The sequence below is a fragment of the Coccinella septempunctata genome, chromosome 3, assembly GCF_907165205.1.
Source record: "Coccinella septempunctata chromosome 3, icCocSept1.1, whole genome shotgun sequence".
NCBI classification, from domain to species: domain Eukaryota; kingdom Metazoa; phylum Arthropoda; class Insecta; order Coleoptera; family Coccinellidae; genus Coccinella; species Coccinella septempunctata.
Window position 1 is genome coordinate 32,146,964 of NC_058191.1, and position 26,138 is coordinate 32,173,101.

At 35.0% G+C, this 26,138-nt stretch overlaps 1 protein-coding gene across 2 annotated transcripts in view; it reads left to right on the top strand.

The window, feature by feature from the left end:
• Positions 1 to 26,138, top strand: part of LOC123310122 — a 71,315-nt gene that overhangs the window by 37,361 nt on the left and 7,816 nt on the right. For both annotated transcript variants that reach the window (XM_044893515.1, XM_044893516.1), the window contains exons 3-4: positions 20,456 to 20,596; positions 23,752 to 24,811. In XM_044893515.1, the coding sequence (XP_044749450.1) occupies positions 20,456 to 20,596; positions 23,752 to 24,811 (1,201 nt within the window). The remainder of the gene's footprint in view (positions 1 to 20,455; positions 20,597 to 23,751; positions 24,812 to 26,138) is intronic.

Sequence of the window (26,138 nt, forward strand, 5' to 3'; positions counted from 1 at the left end):
TTGAACTTTCAGTATTCTATTAAGACATAAAACTTGGGATATATTGCCAAATCACAAATTCAATTAATTCAATACATCCCCAGTTGGATATGGTGAAGCGACAGTGACAACAGTGACAGAAGTTATGCTCTTGATTCTGGCGGAATTTCATTTCTTGAGAAGTAGTTGAGAGGTAGACTCATGTGATAAGAATTTTTGGTATCCGTGGAATTGCCCACATTTGAAAAGAGGAACGTTAAAATTCCACCAAATCAGCCTCGAAGATATATGTATCGCTCCTAATTTATTAGAAATCCCTTTTAAATTTGAGCAATATGAGGATTTTATAATTTCGAATTTCAGGATTCCATTAAATATCTTCCTTCCTCTCCTTTTCCCTCTCTTTCGAATTCAATTGCATAAAATCAATAGTCTCAGGAACTCACAATCAATTAGCGATGAAACTTGGTAAATTTCTCTTCCATTAAAAATCACTCCTCCCAAAGTTTCCGATCATATCTTCAGGAAAACAATAATGGAGCATCCGTCTGGATATATTCTCAGAGTTCATAAACTTTCAAATGAGCAAACTCGAGCTCCAAACGAAAAAGAATAGGATAAGGAGGTAATATGTTCACTTACGATTCAGAGGCAATCTGTATCGTCTAGGTGAAAAGTTTTATTAATTATAAAGTTCCTACTTTCATTTATAGCCCATTTGAACTTTCAGTATTCTATTAAGACGTACAACTTGGGATATATTGCCAAGAAACAAATTTAATTAATTCAATCCCTCCCCAGGTGGATATGTTGAAGCGACAGTGACATGCAAGGGATAATTAATAAGGTCCTGGATTCAACTTTGATTCGGCTTCTAAATGGATGGCAACTGTAACTCTATATCGATCTGATAACTTTACGTTGATCAAGAAAGTTGTGATGGAAAATCTCAATTTGTCAGTGAAACTTTGACTGAATATTTCAAAAATATTTACATTACGTAAAATATAATTGATCTCTTTTATATTCTTTATTTACTCTATTATTTTAAAACTGAATTATTTCAATTTTTGGTTGCTTCATATCTATTGCCTCAATTAAGACTTTGCTCATCAATATTAAGTTGATTTATCCGAAAACGATAAACTTTTCTGATGGCCAAGTCAAAGTTGTGGATAGAGTTAGATTTCTCAGATTTGTGAGGATGTATTGATATCTAATTAGCCTAGACCAGTTCCATGCATAAAAAAATATTGCGTTACCATAGCAACGAACAATAACTCATTAGAAGTGTCCGTGTGAAGTTTGAGGTCAAAAAAGTAAACCAGAGTTACGCAATAAAAGAAGATGTCCACCGCAATTGTCAAAATATAAAAATTGGAGTATCGAGCCATCATCAAGTACCTGTATTTAAAAGGGTTAAGAGGTAAGCAGATTTACGAAGATATGCTTAATACCCTTGGTGATCAATGTCCTTTGTATGCGACCTTGAAAAATTGGACTGCAAGCTTCAAAAGAGGTAAATTTTCCATTGGAGATGATGACCGATCGGAAAGGCCAGTTTCTGTATCAGTCCCCGAAAATATCGATGCAGTTCATGACACAATTTTATCTTGAATGTTGACCACAAGCGTGCAAGAGTAGAAGCATCGCGTTCGATCTGTGCTCGATTTGAAAACGATGTAGACTTCTTAAACCGAATTATTACTATGGATGAGACTTGTTTACATTCCTACCATCCAGAAACAAAGCAACAATCGATGGAATGGCGACACTCTGGTTCTCCAAGACCTAAGAAGTTTCGTGTCCAAAAATCTGCTCGAAAAGTTCTTGCTTCAGTTTTTTGGGATTGCCATGGAGTAATCATGATTGATTTTTTGGATAAGAATAGAACAATAACCGGAGATTACTATTCGACATTACTGAACACTCTACGGAAAAAAATTAAAGGGAAAAGATGCGGAATAGTTATTTTCCTATCAAGTGCGGAAAGTGATACTTGCCCGCACGAAACTGCCGTTGCCCGAACGATGCGAAGCAGAGTTCGGGTAAGCAGTTGAGTGCGGGCAAGACACTTTCCGCAAGAGTTAGGAACAATATTTTTTCTACAAGCGCTTGAAATATATAAATATATCAATTGCACGATACAGATCATATCTCATTTGATTAATTCATATAAAATGACAGACGTAATTCTGCATGTCGTTACCATGGGTTACTCATCGTTGACGTTCGGTGCATAGAGACATGATAGAATTTAATTTATTCTATAAGATTTGCGTGCGGGAAAAACCCCTGCTAATCCATTCCCGCACGCAAATGCGTGCGGGAAAGAAATAGCAGGCGTTTTTCCCGCACGTTTTGGAAAAGTGACTCTTTGCAACTTGAAATGCGTGCGGGAAAAAGATAGAACGCGCACGCTTGTAGAAAAAGGTATTTTGTTATTGCAGGACAACGCCCCTGCACACAACTCCCATGTTGCCATGCAAAAAATTCGTGATTTAGGGTTTGAATTAGTAGAACACCCCCCTTATTCACCAGATTTGGCTCCATCCGACTATCATCTCTTTCCTCAATTGAAAAAAAGGTTCAAAAGTCGTAAATTTTTTCCAACGAGGAGGTAATAAAAGCTGTGGAGGAGATAATAAAAGCTGTGGAGGACTGGTTTGCAGAGCTAGAAGAATCTTATTTTTGAAAGGTCTAGAGACGTTGCAGGTTCGCTGTAATGAATGTATCCAATTAAGGGGAGAATATGTTGAGTAATAAAATATTTTGACATTGAAATTTTGTTTGGTTCTATAATAGGCTAAGAATTTCCCAATATATCCGTAGTATAAACAAGCATCTAAAAATGTGAAAAACATAAAAGAAGATTGAAAACCACATGCTATATTATACACTATACACTATTCATGCACAAATTTAAATTTGAACCAGTCTCACACATACATGTATGTGTATAATACGTTTAAACGTTGTATTGAACGTGTTTTTGAAACCTTAATTCAACCAAACTTCGATTTCACCTATAGTCAAGGTATAGGATTAAACTCGTTACTATATCCACCAATAAAAACGTGTAGATCTGTTATAACCTACAATTTTCAATAAGGAATAGATAATAAATATCAGATCAACGTTGAATAAGAAACCATTCAATAACACGTTACTGTACCCTTCAATAAGAACATACAAAGTAGGTACTCGAATTAGTTTTCCGAAGTATACTTCATCAAATTGTTCTGCAGATAAGTAAAAAAAAATAGAAACCTCTTCAATCAAGTTCGAGAATGATTATATTCTGATTTGTGATCCATTTAATTTGAAACAACAGTTTTCTAATTATTTTTAGAATCCATAATTTCCAAAAAATATTCATCAGAAATGAAATACCATCTCCTTGTACTAGCAGCAATAACTACCAGATTATTCTTATTCAGTGGAGAGTACTGATAAGACTTTCATAGTGATGCTGTAAAAATTTTATTACCACCTTCTCTCAAAACTTCTATCAACTGACAAATTTCACAAAAGAGACGTTGCGGAACTACTCGAATTTCGTTTTTATTATTTACATTGACAGAAGTTCTTTTGTTCGTTTCATGTCCGCCTCTAATTCTAGCATTCCATTACTTGGTAAATGACGGCATCTCAAGGAAATGGACGTGATTTTTCTCTCGATTTAACCGAACCGTACCCCCTTTTATCACACATCATTACTTGAATGATGCTCGTTCGAATCGTTTGATAGTGTGAAAACTGCCTAAGCCATTATTCCCCCTGCATCCTGCCTGATGTCTCCAGGATGTTTGTGTTGCGAGGTTTTTTTCTGAAACGTGCGTCTTTATAGCTTCCATATAAAATAATTACATCTCGAAGGGAAGTGATGTCGAACGTTCGAAGTCACAATATAAGAATATTGCGGAGAATCGTTATCGATATTGAGCAATGTGAATTCTGGTATGCACGGAAGTACGCAATGTTTCGATATTTGAAGACATGTTATTTGAACAAAAATAAAAGCATTCTCGACTGAATCAGCATTAGATGATAGGTCTCGTTTTTGTATTAAAGTCATGATGTTGGCAAGAAAAATAATAATTCTCACAAATTCCCAAACAATTTCTTTCAAATGTCTCCCTTGTGAAAAATAATAATACCTACCCATTCTCGTTTTGTTATCGTTTAATTTGCTTATAACTAAAATTTCTACTCATTGCTTAAAATTAAAATTACATGCTCTCATATATTCAGTCATCGTAAATAACCCACTGATGTCATAGTGGAGAAATCATCCTAACATAGGAAATCCTCGATTACCCATGAAACAGGAAAAATATTCAACTTGAGATAACAAAATGGCGAATGGGTTGGTCACATTTTGAAATGATATTTGTTCATATTGGTTTTCTACAAAGATCAAATGAGGATTTCGAACTGCGTAACTGATTTTGAATTTCACTTCCAAATATCCTGTTAACCAATCAATTTATTCATTTTTACATTTATTCATTCAAAACCTGTAATTTTCATATATTTTTTTACACGAATTCAAATATTTCACTTATTATTATTATTGTGTATTATTGACCCAATGCAAAAAACAATCCAAATCATAGAAATTGATTTGTTTTCCAGAGGATTCCTGGCCTGCTGAATCAGAATAGTTATTTTCCTATCAAGTGCGGAAAGTGATACTTGCCCGCACGAAACTGCCGTTGCCCGAACGATGCGAAGCAGAGTTCGGGTAAGCAGTTGAGTGCGGGCAAGACACTTTCCGCAAGAGTTGGGAACAATATTTTTTCTACAAGCGCTCGAAATATATAAATATATCCATTTCTCAAAACAGATCATATCTCATTTGATTAATTCATATATAATGACAGACGTAATTCTGCATGTCGTTACTATGGGTTTCTCATCGTTCACGTTCTGTGCATAGAAACATGATAGAATTTAATTTACTCTATAATATTTGCGTGCGGGAAAAACCCCTGCTAATCCATTCCCGCACGCAAATGCGTGCGGGAAAGAAATAACAGGCGTTTTTCCCGCACCCTTTGGGAAAGTGACTCTTCGCAACTTGGAATGCGTGCGGGAAAAAGGTTGAACGCGCACGCTTGTAGAAAAATAATTTTTTTTTTGCCAGACCCAAGTAGATACTATTTTTACCTTGTGTTGTGAACTATTGAACATTATTCCTAATAAAAGGCTTACACCTTGAAGGTGCAAATGGAGGGTACATACAATAGTAAATCATCTGGTTCTAGCTCCAATGAAAACCTAGTGAGACGAAAAATGCTGAAATCATAGGAGAAGGCATTGAGATTATCTTCAACTTTGAAGATAAGAAGAAGAAAACACACTATTCATATCTGCTGATCTCCATAGCGAGAGTGTTCTTTTTGAGCTTCAACCAATCACAACGTAGCCTTAGGTCCAGGTGCCTACAAAAAAATATATTAGAAGCATCTTTCATTTCTACACCTTCTCAGAAGATTTGTTAGACCAATTTGTACGAATATATATGAATAACAACAGAATGCTTGAAAGTGGAAAGAAATTGAGTAACACTTGTCAATGTCAAATCATAAACAAGTAGGTATGTGATTGAAACAAACAGATAAATGCAAAGAGTTTCGTTTAGTAGCCGTGAAAAAATGATTACGATAAACGATAAAAAATTAATTATCCTAATGAATAATTTAAATACGTATAAAGAATACCCATTATTTCTTAATGGACACCGTTGGCAACAGATATTTAGTTTGCACTCCGTTCACTTGCAGAAATTATAAGAAACAAGTACTTAAAAACCCCCTTACTGATCACGTGAAGGAATGAAATATATGATTGAAATTTCACACGTCCTTTTGAAATATTAAGACTCCCTCAATTTCCACACATATGGAGAATAGCAGAACGTTAATTTAGATGACTTGGTTTGAGATAATGAGGAGTATCGTAAAAGCACATATAGGTACAGTTTAATTGATTTTGTTGCAAGTGGTAAAGGCAAACATTCATGTATCAGATTACACGGGGAATTCATATGATAAATCAGAGATAATGGTTGATTGTTAAACCTCCAAGGGGATCCAATAGGCGTTGTTATATTTGTGTATCTCGGTTTTCCTGGATAGAATATAATATGGAGTATTGATTAGATTCCACCCTAAAATATAACTTTCAGGCATGTTATTCGATATTCCTGGTATAATCACTACAGGTACCTATGAGAGAATAATTGTGAGAGAAGAATATGTTATTCATGCTCGAATCCAACATGTGCCCACAAGAATGAAATAAAGAAATCCCAAGGAAGGAATCAAAATATTCCAAGATCCAGAAATCCATCCATGAGGCACACAGTATGAAAATGTAGATAAATTCCAAGCAAACTCATTACATCATTAATAGGACCATTTTTGTATCATGAATTCGACATTAGATTATCTCTAGATTCGAAAAAGAAGAAAGGTAAGAAGAACTACAGTAAATTTCTTGTTTGAAAATAGTGGCACCAAAGGGTACCCTTCAGCATCAGTGAATGCAGTGATATGTTGAGTGGGACCCCTAATAACAAGGAATATAATACGAAATAATCAAGGATTTAATGATAAATTCCATGAATAGTGTCCCAAAACCCAAATTGATAATGAGGTTTCATTCCAACTTTTCCTCCTTAAAAAATCAATTCTACTGAACGATCCTGATGAAATTTCGTCCGAAAACTCCCCAACGGGGCAAAAAAGTATTGGGTTCGTTGAAACCTAATTGAAAATCCTATGAATATTCATTCTGTTCAGGGAATCCGAGTCAGAAGAGGACAGAGTTATCCTACTGCGGGTGTTTTAGGGACTATTATTTTAATGCTGACTCCATCGAATTTAACACCACTGCTTGGATAGCCATTCAGAAAATACACATTCTGTTTGTATTTGTTGCGGAATCCTTTATAAAATTGTGTATTTCGAATTGGAATCTCGTAACTGTACAATTCTACTAATTACAACATCAAGCTAATGACGATACCAAACTATTCGATATTTCGAATAAACTCAAAACAGCATTGGAATTCAGAGAATGTGTCGTTCATAAAGAAAAGTCAGTTGTTTTCTCTCAGAATAGCAATAGAATTTTTTTCAATCTGGATAATTTGATAACTTGTCAAAACAGTAGTTGAAGTATTATGTATTTATTTTTTTATGAATTTGGTATGCACACAGTTCTTATTAGTTTTTATTATAATTCTTGTTAGAAATTTCCACAAAGTGGAGGGGCGGTTGACAAAATGTTGCATATATTGAATTAAATGTGGATTCCAGTGACATCTCATATGTTAGATTAATGAATATACAACCTCTAATTAAAACATTGAATCAACAACGTGAACTACAAGTTCAGAACAAGAATTTAACAGGAGTTAGAACACGATTTATTGCCATTAGGAGTCATGTATAAATCATCTGCAAATACCATGGCATGGGATGCGTGAAAACACATGAACACGTAGTAGGCGTAGTCTGTTGCACCAGATCCGGCTTTTAATGGTGTGTAAATGAGGCAGAACATAATTCGATGTAATGACAATTAAATGCTCTCATAAGTACTTGCGAATCTTAATGGCACCATAGAATATATACATATGGAAATGTTAATGTTGCAGCGGTACAATCTGGCAGATATACGCGTATTTTTATTCATTAGAGTCTAATGGAACGCATTGGTCGAATGTTTAATGGATTCACTAGCAGACACAGGACAATTGACGTCACTTTCATCGCTATGTAGAAAAATTATATACCCTTTATTTCGATGGCCTTATATTGCATGATTAATGTTCATTAAAGTATCATTACGGTTACATTTATATACAAAAAGACTTTAGGAACTAATTTCAGGTCAAGTTCCAATTCTATTTTGGTAGCAAACAAAGGTATATACAAGTATATACAACAAGAACTACATCAAGGACAAAAATTTTATCCAAGTATCAAAACGGTGAAATGTGAGATGATATTGTGTCATTTCATGTCATATCTTGATTCCTTTTGTTGCGAAGTGGCGAATGCGCTTGGCCTCTTGGTACTTATCTTTCAACTTTCAAATATCCATTCTATAAAGACGAATCATACTTTACCTACTTTTAAACCGTTCCATAAGTTCTTTTGAAGAGCTTTGGTCACAATCGATATCTCTTTAAATGCAGAAATGAAATTACGAATTGAAAGTTCACCATAGTTTTTCACCCTATGCAGATATAAACCTTAGAATTGAAGTGAAAAAGGAATATTTGTTTTTTCTTTATTTTGTATGTAATTTCAATTAGTTTTGATTGTTTCCAGGCCTTGGAGAATATACTAAAGGCTTCAAAGTAGTGCTAATATTAAGTATTCTTCTATCCTAAAGGAACATATTTGAAGGTGTTGAACGTTACTCTAAAATGTCAATTATGTTCATAAAGCTTGTATGAATTGCAATTTACCTAGGGGTTTCTCGACATCGATACCTGTGGAGTGATAATTTATCGCTATTTCACTTTTAGAACTCAATCAGGAGGCAACTTCATCACTGCTCTGATTGCTAGTTAATTATCTTCATTATTTGCAAATTTCCCCCTATTCGTGAATTCGTATTTTGAAATCCCAAATTTCCACCTGATGCACATCCATCAACTCTGTATTCGTTGCACGGTCTCCTACATTGAATTGAAGTCTGATTAATGCAGCATTCATTAAATCTATGTGATTTCGATCCTTTCCGCAGATGGAACGAATTTGTGCGGGAATTTGGTCTATTCATAAACCTTGTGGCTACAATCAGCGTGCATTTAGGGTAGTTTGTGTCGAGCAATGTTGCTGGATGGATTTTTTCATCAGTGTATGTGACTTTTCTGGGTTAGGTATCATTTGATAGATATCTAAATTAGTAGATGTAAATATATTTTCAGGTTTGAATAGGAAATACTTCTTCTGACGAAAATGATGTATTTTTTATGAAATATCTTTGAAACCTCACGTTTTGAAATAACCATTTCAACCGTTTCTCAAAAAAAAATATTTTGAGTACTTAAAAACGAAAATAAGAAATGGTAATTTAGAATTCAAAGGGTTTCGTTTCTATTGCACAAGTTGGCAACATCGACTGAAATATGCTTTGATAATAAAGGACAACAAATACACTATATTGATGAGATAGACAAAGATGGCTGTCTATGAAGTCTGCGACGAACGAGGAAGGTCGTAAAATTTTATTGGATTTTTATGGCCGGTTGGTGTTGAGGCTCGCCAGTGAGTATGCGCCTTATGATGGCTGTGAATCAACAGCTATTATTTTATAAACAAGCCATTGTTCTTTTTATTTTCTAGTAGGCGCTGTTGCCAAATCGTGAACTAGAAACAAAGCGATTTGAATTTTGAAACCTCATATTTGAAGAATGATTTTGAATAGTTTCCGCGGTGCATTTGAAAAATTCATGAATGAAACTCATAATTATCCAGTTTGAACTTGCATATGCTGTGATAACCCAAATTGAGGGGAATTCCCCATTATATCGTAGTTTATGGATGGACAAGTTTTCAATCATTTCGATAAATACCCATGTTTACTAAAATGAACGGGTGGAAGCAACAATTGCAGTTGAGTTCGTTGAATTTTTGGTTACAATGAGAAAACTCAAGACGTGGGTGATATCTTGAGTTCCAAAAAGATTCATCAAATAAATGAAAAACTATATTCCGTGATTTCGGTGAAACCGTTTGTGAGATAGAACTATAAATAACATTTTCCAATGGTTTTTCAACAGCCTGTATCTTTTAAACCGAGCCGACTCGTTTTCTATTGACCTCAAGAATCTTCTGTTGAAATATTTGTACGAGTCAAAGAAATAAACGTACCCTCAGTTTCATAGTCTAACAGAGCTGATCGGGGAATCAACGCTTGATTGAAGGATGAACGTCACTTTGTTTTCAATCTATAATTCAGTCATAAGCATTCAGAATATCACTCCCGCATCCAATTATGATCTATTCACTTCCATTTAATGGATCTGAATTGTTACCTACTTACTTAATTATTTCATATATTCTGAAATGAAAAAGTTTTCAGTGATTTGGTTTTGAAAATCTAGTGACTGTCAAATCTTTGATCGGGCAATCAATCAAATCCGCTGTTAGTCTCATTCTTGCATCCCCTATATGCCCAAATCAATTCGGAATGTAAATTACTGATAAGCATCGTGAAGATGAATCAATCAATCAACAATTAAAAAAAAACATCGAAATTGAATGGAAGGTTGGCGTTGAAGCCAACTTTCAAATTGGGACCCGTTTTTAGTAATCGGTTCTTTAGACTGCGAGTGTTCATTACTCAAAACTTCCATGATGACAATTGCTTCTATTCATGGTCATCTTCAGTTAAAAAAAAATTCTTATTTCTCATTATGATTCCGCGATAAACACAAATCAGTGTGAAAATTGTATTTCTTTGGCCACATCGCAGCCTCGATTCATAAAACTAACCCATATTAACCTTGCCTATCATCACCTTGTAGTTGCAATTATAGTACACCTAGAATAATATATCTTCCATACTCAGATGCACATAAACAGGAGTAACCTTGAAATGACCTGACTACACACACACAGTTATAATGATCCCTATCAACAGAGTGTCAATTTACGCAATGTTTGCGAAGTTACACCTTCTTGTCATATACCTCCATACCTAGATCTGCTTTGGCATTGATTGAATTACCCATTATTATATTTTCACATCGGCGGTGGGTTGAGACTGAATAATGAGTCATTTTGCATCACCATTTTCGAACAATATTCTGCTTCTATGAATATCAATTTTCATTCTTTAGCACCATAAAAATCTTTGATGTTTGAGATCAAAGGAGTTTCCTAACTTTCGTTTCATGTCAAAGGAAATTATACATTCGATGATGGTTAACCTACTTGCGATCAAAGAAAGGTGTAGAGAACCAGAATAGCAGTACGTTCAAAGTCGTGATGTTAGAATCTTTCATGTTATTATTCTGATTAAGCATGTTTTTGATATTATAACAACGTGTAATCAACAGTTTCAACCCAAGACCTACTCTCAGTGAAGCTGGTCATGTTATTAGAAAATTGAAGATGGAACTACTTCTATTTGAAAGAACTCTGAATCCTGAAACACATTTTAATGAAAATCTTCAGTTCAATGATGGATTTTCATTTATAAGTATTGGCCACATGCAATGTAAAGAGAATTGAACATATTGAGATAATTACTGTGATTTGTTTATATTATTGAAATAAGGACAACCTTTCAACTTAATTGGAAGTACGAAATATACCTTTCAGGCATTAAAATGAGGAACTTCGGTTGAAATTCTTACCAAGAACTTTTCCAATTACTCAATGAGGCAAATGCTGTTCTGAAGTAAGAAGAAATCTTTTTATATCTGCTTAACTTCCCCCAAAAAAGTGGTGGATTTCCAGTACTCAAGATTGAAAATTCCAACACTCCCTCTGTTGTTTTTTATTCGGTGAAGAAAATGAAGATGGATGACAAATTCATTGATTTCCAGTAGTTCAACGAAACTATATAAAACGTAACCATTAAGTTTGGAAGTCAACAACAGAACCTCAAGGTCTAAAACTTTCAGCGTGCTACTACCAAATTAGCCCAAATCGAAATCAAATTATTGCCCTGAAATTACAATTTTCTTATTTCAATCTGCCGTTTTGAAATTTTTATCAGGGTATATTTATCTGAACGAATTCTCATATTACGAAAGCTTCGCCGGGTAATTTGCCAGAATTATTATGTTAAAGGAACCTCCATTACGAAGGCAAGACAACCGGTATATCAAATGCATGTTCCTGGTAGACGGTCCCTTCTCGCATGGGAACAATATGAGTCCCTTCTCAACAGGGATTTTGCATGCTAAGGGTTGAGTACATAATGTATATGGGGAATATGGTGCTCGCAGTCCCAGTATAATGGCCACTTCAGTCTAAAATGCGGCAAATTTCTTTCAGCTCTAAGCTTTCAGCCAGTCTTTCCAACTGCCGCTTTACAGTGTAATTAGAGTTCCCTGAAAGTGGATGGTACAAACCGGTTTTTCAGTTGGGATCTGGCGAGGCCGAGGACTAGAGAGCTGTTCCTGCTGCCTTTTTATCGACATTCTGAGGCCATCCTGGTCAAGTTGTGGTCTATGTGAATGTGGTATCTCGTATCGATGAAAGGATTCCCTTTTTTGTGTGGAGTTTTGTAGTATGTTTTATTGGAGGGCATTATATGTGTTACTCCGATGGATTGCGCTACTCTTCAGTAACTTGCACTATGATCCTTTGCATTATGTTTCTTCGAAATAGCAAATATACGCAAAATATATGCAGCTGAAGAATGCCACTTACCCTGTTCATTCGACATGTGCCTACAAAACGTTGAAATAGAAAAGTCAAAAACTTTGGTCTTATTTTTTGTCGAGAACAAACAGGAATCAAAATGTAGTTACTCAATTAATAATTAACTTAATTATTATCCATTCTTCAAACACACTGTGAATGTTAAACAAAATTCCTCTCAAATAGTAAGCATTTTTATTATCAAAATAAGGGCGGCATTGAGTATAACACGCAGGAAAAGAGATGTGTATTATATGGAAGGAGTTTAATAATTATTTTGTAATATTATTGTTTATCTCCCAATAAGAGTAACCATACGTAGATGGAAATGTGTTACATATTCTGAAAGAGCAACTCTTCTAGTAATACATCTGAGAATTTCATTAATCTCGGCGTAACTGTTCGGTCTTGACGAATTTTCAACTGAACCCATCTTTTTCAGGATTTTCCGAAGGTCAGCTTTCGAGTCGTTTATCTCTCAATAAAAGTATCCGTGGATGGAAATGTGATACATATTCTGAAGGAGCAACTCTTCTAGTGATAAATCTGAGAATTTTGTCAATCTCGGCGCAACAGTTCGGTCTTGACGAATTTTTAACTGAATTCATCTTTTTTAGGATTTTTCGAAGGTCAGCTTTCGAGTAGTGTATCTCCCAATAAAAGTAACAGTAGATAGAAATGTGATACATATTTTGAAAGAGCAACTCTTCTAGTGATAAATCTGAGAATTTCATCCATCTCGGCGCAACCGTTCGCTCTTGACGATTTTTTATCTAAACCCATCTTTTTTAGGATTTTTCGAAGGTCACAGCTTTCGAGTCGTTTATCTCTCAGTAAGAGTAACCGTAGATCGAAATGTGATATATATTCTGATACTTAATTATTATCCATTTTCCAAACACACTGTGAATGTAAAAAACAGTTTCCTCTCAAATAACAAGCATTTTTTCTATCAAAATAAGGGCGGCATTGAGTTTAACACAGAGGAGAAAAGATGTGTATAATATGGAACGAGTTCAATTATTTACTCAAGAACTGAGGAATTTTGGAAAGGTATTTATTGCATTAAAAGATAAAATAGTTGAAAGAATAGTAATTCGATGTTTTTAAATGAGAATGTATAAGTTTGACAGTAAAAAATAGATGAATTACAGAATAATTAAATAAATGCATGGACAGTTGTAAACTATTTTCATTGAAAACTATTGTCATAAGCATATATGCAAGGTATTTATAAATTATTATTGTGTATGATTCTACGCTGCTCTTAACTAAAAGGTTCTTGAGCTGAAAAGAATTTCAAAATTTGTTACCCCCTAGAAAGTAAGTTCATTAATAAAGACCCCAGGTAAAATGAATGATTGAAGAAGTAAACCATAAAATGTAACATTCATCAATAAAGACCCCAGGTTAAATGAATGATTGAAGAAGTAAACCATGAAATGAATAAGTACGTATATGAATTAGGGAATCAATTAAGGACATCATGAATTCAGAAATGCATAAGTAACGAATAAATTTTCAGCTTCTTCTCATAACATAAAAAAAACAATAAATTGTTAAGTCAATAGTCTTTTCAAGGGGTAGTTTCATAAGAAAACGATGGTCATTTGGAGGAGTACGATTCTGGATAGATATTTAAAAGAGTTTTCATTGAATATTCCGAAATTTCATAGCTTTTCTCGTTGGAATAATATACAAAATACAAAGAAATATACTGTTCAAGACGGAGGTTACTTATACCTCTTTTGCACTAATTCGTTATTTTTGTATCAAACTTCAACTAACTTTTTTTCTCAACGTTTTAACTATGAATCAATATTTTCCATAATATAAACGTTATTTTTTCAATCTGAATGAAGTAATATTATATGAAGGAAATCATTTTATTGCCTTTCAAAATGAAAGTAAAACAATATAGGAGAGCAGAGAACAACAGATTCGAAGTGAAGGAGCAGAATATATTTATACTAAATGGTAGGATAACTTTTTTGAAATATCCACCAAAATTTCCATCGAAACCATTTTAAATATTCAAATACGGTATCAATTATTCTATTAAAATCCTTTCAAATATCCCGGATCGTGATCAAACATTCGAACATCATCAATTATACATTATTCTTCATGGATTCTATCCGAAGGTTTACTGGAAAACCGTTTCACTCATATTCAAATTCAATTTCCAGCCATCTCTTGCATTATCACTTTGATCTAAGCACCCCCAACGCGGATATAATAAAAAGGTTATAACATCCAGACCCAACTGCCCCGCATTACAAACAGGACCCTTTCATACCTGCCGAACAAAACCCTCATTTTAATGTCCTCCTATCTTTCGGCAATAAGGAATAAAATTATAATATATTAAGGGGGGTCCTTTTACGACCAAATATTCTAACAGATCGTTGGCATTCCATCTAATAAGCAATTTAAAAAGGGATTACTGGACTTGGGTCGCCCATAACAAGGACCTTCGGATTAGGGAGTTTAACGCAAACCTTATATAGCAAATTGTTACTCCTTCCAAGGATATATCCGCAAGAGTTGAAACGTAAATGTGCTTTGGACCTTCAATCCATTAGGATCAGTGAACCACAGCACATAAACTGGAGAAACTTGGCAAGGGTGCCTCGGAGACGTATTGCGTGCTTAGCAGACTTGGACATAATTATGTTACTTGAAATGATTCCGATTGGGGAACTCAAGCAGTCTCTCTGTTTGTCTTTATTCTTTATTTTATTCTTAGGTTTGAAATCCTTACATGTTGTTGCTTCTGAATAGAACCCTTTTCTTCAGAATTTCGATATACTCTATTCGAGAATTTGGCGTTTATAGATATTTTTGTGGGAAAGTATCTCGGCGCAACCGTTCGTTCTTGAAGAATTTTTAACTGAAAATCTTTTTAGCGATTTTTCGAAAGTCAGATTTCGAGTCGTTTATCCCTCGAAAAAAGTAACCGTAGATGAAAACGTAATACATATTCTGAAAGAGCATCTCTTCTAGTAATAAATCTGAGAATTTCATCTATCTAGATGCAATCGTTCGGTCTGGACGAATTTTTAACTGAACCCATCTTTATCAGGATTTTTCGAAGGTCAGCTTTCGAGTAGTTTATATCGCAACAAAATTGACCGTAGATGGAAATGTGATACATATTCTGAAAGAGCAACTCTTCTTGTAATAAATCTAAGAATTTCATCCATCTAGGTGTAACCGTTCGGTCTTGGCGAATTTTTAACTGAACCCATCTTTTTCAGGATTTTTCGAAGGTCAACTTTCGAGTCGTTTATCTCTCAAAAAAAGTAGCTGTAGATGGAAACGTGATATATATTCTGAAAGACCAACTCTTCTAGTGAAACATCTGAGAATTTCATCCATCTCGGCGCAACTGTTCAGTCTTGACGAGTTTTTAACTGAACCCATCTTTTTCAGGATTTTTGGAAGGTCGGCTTTCGAGTCGTTTATCTCTCAATAAAAGTTACCGTAGATGGAAATGCGGTACATATTCTAAAAGAGAAGCTCTTCTATTGATGAAGCTGAGAATTTCATCCATATCGGCGCAACCGAGTACTAGTATTTACAAGGCAACAAGCTTAGTTACTCTCTAGTGACAATCGTCACCTGCCCGCTTCATAGATCGTTTTTTTTCACAAATTCACCTAAAGAGAATACATACTCCCATAATGCAAAGACCAATTGCATTGTTACATCATCTGTGAAAATGACTAGTACGTCCCTCACATCTAAATTCGATCATATTTCGTTGCATAACTTTGCAATAATTCTATTCGCAATATTCCTAATACAATTGATTAAAAATAAATTCATGTTAAACAGAGGTACTCTGGATAGATCAAGAAGGAATTTTAGTTTGAAGTGATATGTTCTTTTTCCGATAGTACATGTACATTGCTATTCTGATTCACGTGTTCTGGATGAGCTTGCTTATTCTATACCCTTACAATAAACAGATCCCTTAAGGTTAAATCCTCGAAAAATGTTTGTTTTTGGTTCATATATCACGAATACTTTTTTCAAGATAAATTTGTGGAGAATATTCTTCTTCGAAGAACAAGATTGCGAATAATCATGAAGGCATACGCAAATAATATCCAATATTTAAATATACATATTATGGTACCAGTCTAGGTATATGTAGGAAATCAAATTATCGTAGGCTCAGTATACATTCACAATCAACTGCCTATGTCTCTCACGGAGAATAGGTAACAGCAGTCTAATGATAATAATTTTCAAAATCGGTTCAGTAGAACTAGAGATTACTTCCTTCAAACTCAAAAACTTACAAACTTCACCTGTTTATAATATCAGCATAGATGAAATACTTATTTCATAACTTAGAATTCCATCTGGTAGAACAACCCGTAAAATAATACACCTGAATTCGAGTACAAAAATTTTCGGTGAAAAAAATTTCAATTTCACAAATTCCAGAAAAAATCTCCTCGAAACTCCAACTTTCCCGAAATATCCGACTGGATAGATGCTTCCTGAATGTAAATTCGACCATGGAATCCTCGTGCTACGTGCCTTTATCTCAAAGGTTGGCACGAATTTAGGCGTTAAGATGATAAAATGAATTTTACAATCGAAGTTTTATCGGTCTCGCAGATAGTATATCTCAGGTGAAGTTTCACGAATAGATACTTCAAAGTTGGTCGAATGGACAAACTTTGAACTATTACTTCACATGAACTTTCATCACTAATAGCCAGAAAGTTTCACTAACAATTATAGACAGCGCTGAATTCATTGAGGCCTTGTCAATAAGTTTTAGTTTTTCCAGTTGTTACGAAAATTTAAACATCCTTTTTTATGAGTCAATAGTTCACATTCTTCACTTTCCATCTTCAGAGTATGAAAGGTTAAGAGAGAAATGAACAGTTGTTCCAAAATTATTGTTTTTGCATGGAATAGACTGTTTTCTATTCTTATTATACAGATTGATTCATTCAGGGTATCACCAATATCTTCTGGACGACGAAAGATATGAGTTTGCGATTTTGACAGGTTATTTGGGATTCTGACTATGGATCCAAACACAATTTCAATGTCAAAATATTTTATTAGTCATCATTTATTACAGCGAACCTGCAACGTCTTTAGACCTTTCAAAAAAATTTTTTTCTTCTGTAAACCAGACCTCCACAGCTTTTATTACCTCCTCGTTGGAAGAAAATTTACGACCGTTTAAAGTTTTCAAGCAGTTGAAGAAATTTGGTGAATAAGGAGGGTGTTATAGTAATTCAAACCCTAAATCACAAATTTTTTGCATAGCAACATGAGATTTGTGTGCAGGGGCGTTGTCCTGCAAAAACAAAACATCTTTTGATAGCTTTCAGTGTCTTTTCTCTTTAATTTTTTCCCGTAGAGTGGTCAGTAATGTCGAATAGTAATCTCCGGTTATTGTTCTACCCTTATCCAAAAAATCAATCATGGTTACTCCAGGGCAATCGCAAAAAACTGAAGCAAGAACTTTTCCAGCAGATTTTTTGACACAAAACTTCGTAGGTCTTGGAGAACCAGAGTGTCGCCATTCCATCGATTGGTGCTAGGTTTCTGCATCGTAGAAATGTACCCAAGTCTCATCCATAGTAACAATTCTATTTTAGAAGTCAACATCGTTTTCAAATCGAGCACAGATCGAACGCGATGCTTCTACCCTTACACGCTTTTGGTCAACATTCAAACATTGGGGGATCCATTTTCCATTTTGCAACAATTTTTGCATAATGTCCAAATTGACGTGAACTATATGATGATCGCGTTTGTATGTGCTTCAGTGCTTCAGATATCCGTTTTAGCCCAATTCGACGGTCTGATGAATTCATGAACTGCATCGATATTTTCGGGAACTGACACAGAAACTAGCCTTTCCGATCGGTCATCATCTTCAATGGAAAATTTACTATTTTTGAAGCTTGCAGTCCAATTTTTCACGGTCGCATACGAAGGACATTGATCACCAAGGGTAATTAAGTATATCTTCGTAATTCTGCTTACCTCTTAACCCTTTTACATACAGGTACTTTTTGATGGTTCGATACTTTTCGATTTTGACAATTTCCGTTGACATCTTTTTTCTTTCAAATTATTGCGTAACTCTGGTTCACTTTTTTGACCTCAACTCCACACTAACAATTCTAATGAGTTATTGTTCTTTGCTATGATAACGCAATATTTTTTTATGCATGGAACTGGTCTAGGCTAACTAGATATCAATACATCCTCGTATATCAAATGTTTCGATTGTTTTGTGTATGTGCATTTCATGCTCTACAATCATTTAGCGGATTTTTCTATGCCTCAGAGAGGAAGTATTCACACATGTTCACTGTCCGAAAAAAGCATTTCCACCGATAAAAAAAATCATTAGCGATTCAACGAGAAATGAAAAATCCGCGTAATTGTGATGCCACATAGCCGTTTTCCACATAAATCCCCTGAAAATACAGCATATTTCTCCAATTTTCAATCAGGATCCACAATAGTCAGGTTCCGCTAGATTGAGCCCGATTTGATAACGTGACCAAATTTCGAAACAAAAACCGATGCTAAATGATTTTCACTTCCAACCGAATAATAATTTTCGCATTGTTCCGATGGAAAATGCGCTCGCATAACAGTGGGTGCGGACATTTGCAAAACAGCTATTAAACCATTACTCTCTCTGCGAGCCTACAGAGTTTCATCTCATTTGTCACAAGGTTTCAACCCGTCCATTCTCACGTGAAATTATAACTGTAAATTAATTTACATCAATGGGTAAAAATGGAATTCCAGCAGACAAGGCCACATTGCACGTGAATGTTCTGTATTATTTATCTATTGAATAAACATCTTTGAACTTTAATGACATGTAACTGCAGCAGATCATTGTCATGCTAGTCATTTGGAGAAGCAGTTTTAAATGGCTCATAGTTGACCTCTATGCAATTATTATTATTATTCGAAGTAGGGATTGAAGATGAGGATTGAATTAAGATTTTATTATCTGAGGAGGATCGTCATGATTTACAATACTTATCTACGTATTGCATCCGTGATGTGATCATAAGTTTTTCGAGAAAAAAAAGTATAAAAATCAACCTTCACTATAACGAGGAGCTCGAATCTTCTCAGAGCAATGCTCTTTGGCCATTGCCAATGATTGCAAATATCAGGATGCTACACAGGATAAATGGAGCTTAACTGAAAGACACTTTCACAGAACTCTTTCTGAAGCTACATATGGTCTAAAAAGGCAAAGGCTTAGACCAAAAATGCTGGAACAACGTCATGCCTGTGTGGTTGAGCTGTGTGAGGTTTCCAGGGCTGTTGAGAACTTAAGGTCTATTTTGCACTTCAAGGAGGTTACTTCCTCGCAGATTGGCGATAACAGGCAATTGTTTTCTCCTAGAGCAACGCTGGATGTCATAGTGAACCTGCCTCTTTCATTAAATCATGTAAAGTAATGTAGACTAATAAAATACACATAAAATGAATTCCTCCTGGGTGGAAAGTTTTATCATGTTAACTGGGTGGCACACAATATGGGGATCCTGCACAACTGGATTCAAACCTTGGCTAAACCTTAAACCTTTAACGCCTACAGAGTTTTATTTTGCAACATTCTTCACAACGAACATACGGGACTGTCCAAGTGCTGTTGATTACGTGGATCGAGTGTAACACACATTGATTGATAAAATTAGGAATCAAATAATGGTAGTTAAATTATATGGGGATGTATGTGCCTACTCTATCCATGTTCTTATGTTATGAACCCTCGTGTCTACAGCTTGCAAATGTCTCAATTTTTATAGACGGTTTTTCCTCAAATATTTTCGGAAAAGATTCTACTAGATTTATTTTAGTAGCTCCTTCAATATACCCACATAAAATTACTTACTCACGATTAATGACAAATTTTTGGATATCTAGTGTATTGGAATCCACATCAGTACATGACACATTCCAACAAATTAACCAATTTTATCAAAATCATAGGCTACGCTCGTACAGTTGTATACGCTTCATAATCTAATAAGATTATTTTTTTTTTTCAGTGAGCTCTGGATATTCTGAGCCTTCCCAAGCAACAAATAACTTGGTCACCCAAACCGTCTATGGATTTTTGGATTTCACTACAACAATAGGAAATACAGTGATGATTTTTTCTCCGCAAAGCTCTGAAGTGAAGCAAATAGGTGAGAATTTTAAATGATTTCTGATTCAAATTCTACGGATTCATTAAGAGAAAAACAGTCCAATTGTTTTTTCGAAGATAAAGCGCACTTCTCATTCGCAGTTGAAGTTCGATGATCACATCGAAATTATTTGTTGAAAAGGACTAGCACTTTTCGAATAGAGGTATACAGAGTGGTAAAAATACTCGATGCTTACTGTCCAAAATATACCAGATCAATATTCAGATTTTTGAGAAAAAGTTTAGGTTTTTTGCAAGTCCTCGGGTATGATGTCCCGAAATTTCTATATCTCTTTGTGCTCTTGACTTATCAGAGAAAATCTGAAATATATGATAGTTTATCTTCAATAATTAAAATGAAATTATTGATCAAGAGTTGATGTTGAATGTTCACAACCGCATTATCAAGTTGGTCTCACTATGAATAAAAAGGACCGTCGCCTTTCACCCACTAAGCTGGTAATTTCCTTTCAGCTTTTTCTGTACAGATATGTGTGTATTGTAATAAAGTAAAAGACACAAAATCGCATACCTCCTCTTCTTTCTTGACCGTGAGGTTTATAATTGAAATAATAAATAAAAAAACCCTATCAGCCCTTCTCATCACCCTCACAGCCCTTGTGAAAATATTTGAAGTCCCCCAACATGGGAATATTATTAAGAATTCGGGGACGCCTAAGGATTTACATGGAAGTGTTTGACAGCGAAAGCTAGAGCACGAATTGATTTTATTCCCTATCTCCTTTCACCACCGCCCGAAAGATGGGCTAAAGATATACAAACGCACGTGCCTATCACCTTGTGGGGCGGAATAATGATGCCTCACTGAATTTTTATTGCCAAGTTCTTTGTTTTCTTTCTAAAAAGTATGCAAATAGGAGATTTCATTCCCTGGATGAAGACGGTTTTATACACCAAACCTACTTAATTCATAAGATGAATGTTGATAGACTGATTGCCCCAAAGCAAAATAGTCAAGAAGTTGTATCCGTATTTGTGGATTATTCCGGGAAAGCTTTTTCAATATCGTCGGTATATAGAAAATTGAAAAATTAGCCGAATTTTTCGTCAAGGAGGACACAACGCACTTGTCATTATTATGAAACAGTGTTAACAATCTTGAAATGAAAAAAAAAAGAGGAAAAAACCAAGGAATAAGATAGTCATGACTTCTCGGTTCATTTCCTGTGAAAAAAAAAACAATTTTTGACCAGTTCAAACGTATATTAGTGTAGAGTATTGTCATTTTCGAAATATGGGCAGAAAGTCTCTCTACGTGTGCAGTACTCGTATACTTCTCTCTCAAATTAAGAATTGCAGGACGTGAAATATATTCATTTTAGACATTATTACTTTGGTGATGTTCGATTTTCACCCAGAGATAGAAAGCATGAACCTTGGTGTGTTTTTCACTGGCGCACAATTTAATTTTTCCCAATTTTGTTTTGCTTTTGCAAATGAATTCATGAAATATCGATATTTCCATTATAATAACGCAATTTCTCGGAGAAGTGAGAGTCAAGACGTCCCCATATCAAAAAATTTCTTAAGGCCCAGTACTATTCAAAAATTAGTCGCCAAAATCAGAAATTTTAAGCTTACTCACATTCATACCCTGTGCAATGAGAAAATTTGAAAATAAGGGCCTTCGTTGAGTAACATGCAGCAGAGAGTAATGTCAATGTTAGTGATAATTTAACCTGGCAATTTTTTGGTGGTTCCACTCATTTAATTTGGTGCTTGGGAAGAATCTTACCCCTGTAGTTATGTATATTTAATGTGTAGAAGACATTACTGGAAGCCTCATTTTAAAACCACAAAGGAATTGGGAAAAATATTCATGGATAATTATCCATTATCTATGCTTCCCAATTCTGAAGCATAGAAAAATAACTAATTAGAGGTATATATTATATAAATTGAATGTTCAACTTCGAACAAATCAAAAACTCTTCATAATGTTCCTTCATTAAATAGAGAATACTCGAAATGCATAAAATGATATTCGTTCCACTACAATCAAATTTTTTTCTTGAAATTAATATTTCACTTAATCGAAATTACTTAAAATATATAATATCCATTGACACGAAAGCAAAAAATTTTACGATCTGAATCGAACTAACTTATCATCACTCAGGAAAAAAAAATGAAATATTTACACTTAAATTTATTATATTTCTTGAATAGATAGATGAAATCATTATCAAAAGCATAAGAATTAATTCAGATGCACACCACCCGCTAATATAAATATCAACAAGTGTCACGATCCGAATTGAACTAGCCATTTTGCCATCGTTAGGGCTCCAAATGGAGTACGCTCCAGATGCTGACCATGGTTTCGGTCTCATTTGACCTCGTCAGAGCAACATAGCTTTTTCTCCTATGGAGAACGTTTGGAATTGATGGACCCCTATTCAATACTGGCAAGCGCTACTGAGTACTATACAGTTACACAGAGCGCCACCCAGTATCAAACGATGTCTGATTCAATCCCCTCCAGATAGGAACCCAGACGAGGACAATAGCATATATTCCATATATTCTCTAATTCATATTAGCAAAAAACTCCAAGAGCAATTATGATTCTAACCAATTAGAAATTAACAGTTCCCTGGTGTTCTTTCAAACGATCTAAAATTATTTATTGTTTCGTAACTACTTGTGACTTGTTTATGAATTCTGATAGTTAAAAAGGATGTTTTTCACTCAAACAATGATTTGACTATTTTAAATAAAAATATTTTATTACGGCCTACGACAGAACTTGACTTGACTTGAATAACTTCGAAGCCTTATCTCAAAGGAAAGATATTGAAATCAGAAGCATAAAATCCGTTAAGTACCATACAAGAAAAAGCATTCAATTTTGAGTATTCAATTAGGGAAGTTATTTCAAAAAATTATATCGAGCCAAGTATGTATATCGAAAAATTTTGCAGAACTATTACCCAGTTTGACTTCATTTTTCACTAATGTCAATTTCAACCAACTCTTATATCCGTTTTCCTCTCAATTTTTTTCATATAAATTCAATTCAGATGAGATTTTTCATTTCAGTAAATCAAGTCTCATCTCCGAAGTTAAACGGAGTATGAATTTATAACAAGTTAATACCGTTTCATTCAGGATGATGAAAATTAATTTTTCCAGATATTTCAACTACTCCATCGACGCCTAAAAAGGAAGTCATCGAGAGCAAGCCCCCAAATCCCATTACGACATCTTCAATCGACATCAAGCCATCCAAAATTGTAAAAGCCGTCGAAAACAAACCCACAAAACCTCTTGAGAAGATAGTGACAGTCGTTAATGTAATCTCCGAGTCTTCCCAACTCTCGGACAATAAAATAACGAAACCCCAGCCATTCTCCGAAGTAAATGTAATTAAGGCATCAACTGAAAACGTCGCCAAAACCCCATTGATAATTTCCAGCAGAGTGGAAGTGGTCGAAGCAGCCACAACGAAGTTACCTCCCAGCATAATATCTAAAGTAGAAGTTTTAAGTGGTCCAGTTGCGTCGTCTAAGATCGATATAATTACGAATAAAGACATCGAGGCCGTACCAGATGTTGAAGACTCTTCCTTGATATTCGGCAATAACATCGGAGAACCTGAATACGAATTCTTATCGAGGCAGCCTTCGGAAGTCGTTGAAGAGACGTATAAAGTCATCAATTTCAAACCAGCGAGTTCAAAATTCATCTTGAAGCCTAGACAATCCAACGATCATAAGCACAAAGCTACCACGAAGAAAAACAATTCGATACATCCCACAGGCTTGGTGACTAAGCTTGGAGGAACTCTAGTCAAAGATGGCACAACCATAGTCCATGAAACTAGTGTTATAGGAACCTTCATTTCAGGAAAATATGCACAAGTACTTCAGAGCAGTTCACACGTAGTGGGTTCATCCCCTAAAGGGAAGATATCCGCATCTCCAACCCTGAGAATTTTGAAGACAGCGGCGCCATCTGGACCAAAAGCAGGGAAACGGCATTTGGAGCCCACACCCTCAGCTTCCATAAATGAGGAGACAGCTGTGGAAAATAGCCAGTCTAATAGTTTCAAACCCGGTAAAAAAAATGGTCAGAAGAGATTCAAGAATAGACCCAATGAAGAGGCTCACAGCAATAAAGAAGATAACAGGGAAAGGTCATCTCAAGGTTCTAAAAAAAAATCCTCCGGTAGATCTAACGCAAGGAGTTCTAAGTGAGTTAGGAAATATCAATTGCTATGGTATTGTACATAGTTGAGTTTATTGTTAGTGATTATTTCATCTAATAGTTTCTTGTTGTTATTCATAATTTCCTTATTTCACAACTTCTTCCTAATTTGGCATTGTGGTATTTTAACAGATTCATTTTCAGGTTGAGACATTTTTGTTACCATTATACAAAGTGGTGACAAATTCAATGCTCACCACTACTATCTTCCAAACAATACTAGAATTCAAGCAGGGGCGAATCTGTTATTTCAATTTTTTAATTGATTTTGTTCTAGAGATTGGGAGGGAAAAACCTAAAAACTTTTTTTTTCATTATATATTCGTTATCATAATTTTGGTTCGAAGTAAAATGATATAACGGCAAGCTTTTAATTCTGGAGAAGGAATAAAATCTAGGGATATGAACCTTTTTATTAATAATATCATCAATCATCATCAACCATCTGTACCATCGCATTCCTTCAAGATGTATCTACATTTTCTAATGTACTTTGATCTATCTATTTGCTTTCAGAATTTTAGACAAAATGATATCAAAATATATATTGAAAGAATGTTATATATTAGGGTCTAAACGAATTGGATTGATTCGATTGCAGTAATCATAAGAATAGTGGAAAAACTAAATTTTAGTTCTACATCAGTTTGAAAATGGTATTCAATACCTGTTCTCATATAGGTACAGTTATAAAAATAATAATATTTTTGATATAATGTAGGCTGCTGTGACTATGTATATAAGGACGCAAACTAATGCGAAACCAATTGAGATCTTTAGGTCTACTTGGAGAGTATGTAGGAGATGGGTCTTGAGCCACAGATAATGCACTAGTTTTGTTTAGTGTGATAGACAGGCCTATCCTGAACTTCGCATCTCTGGTGTGGCGAAATTCCACGGGGAAGAACTGTATATTAAACCATTATGACTGAATGCTCGAGAAAAGCCTGTCTAATTAATATGGGCGCTCTGAGATTCACCCCTATGGTGGAGTGTCTGTACTTTCTGTACACCTCGCCGTTGCGGAGGTGGCTATGAAGGGAGCTCTTAAATTGTGAGATCTGTGATAATAGCGTGATAGTTGACTGTTTAGGAGCACGAAAGGTCTGTCAAATGATGGAGGATACTAATGCAACCCTTCTCCACAGGGAGGGAGGAATGCGTGGGCACCAGCTTCTGTTTTGACAAACCCTACAGGGTAACTGTTCCTGATAGATATCTTTGGTCTACACTCTACAACAAATCGACTTCTTCTGAATCAAGTTCCCACGTGGTGCCCTGATGTCTCTGTGATGCCTACATACGGACGGGTG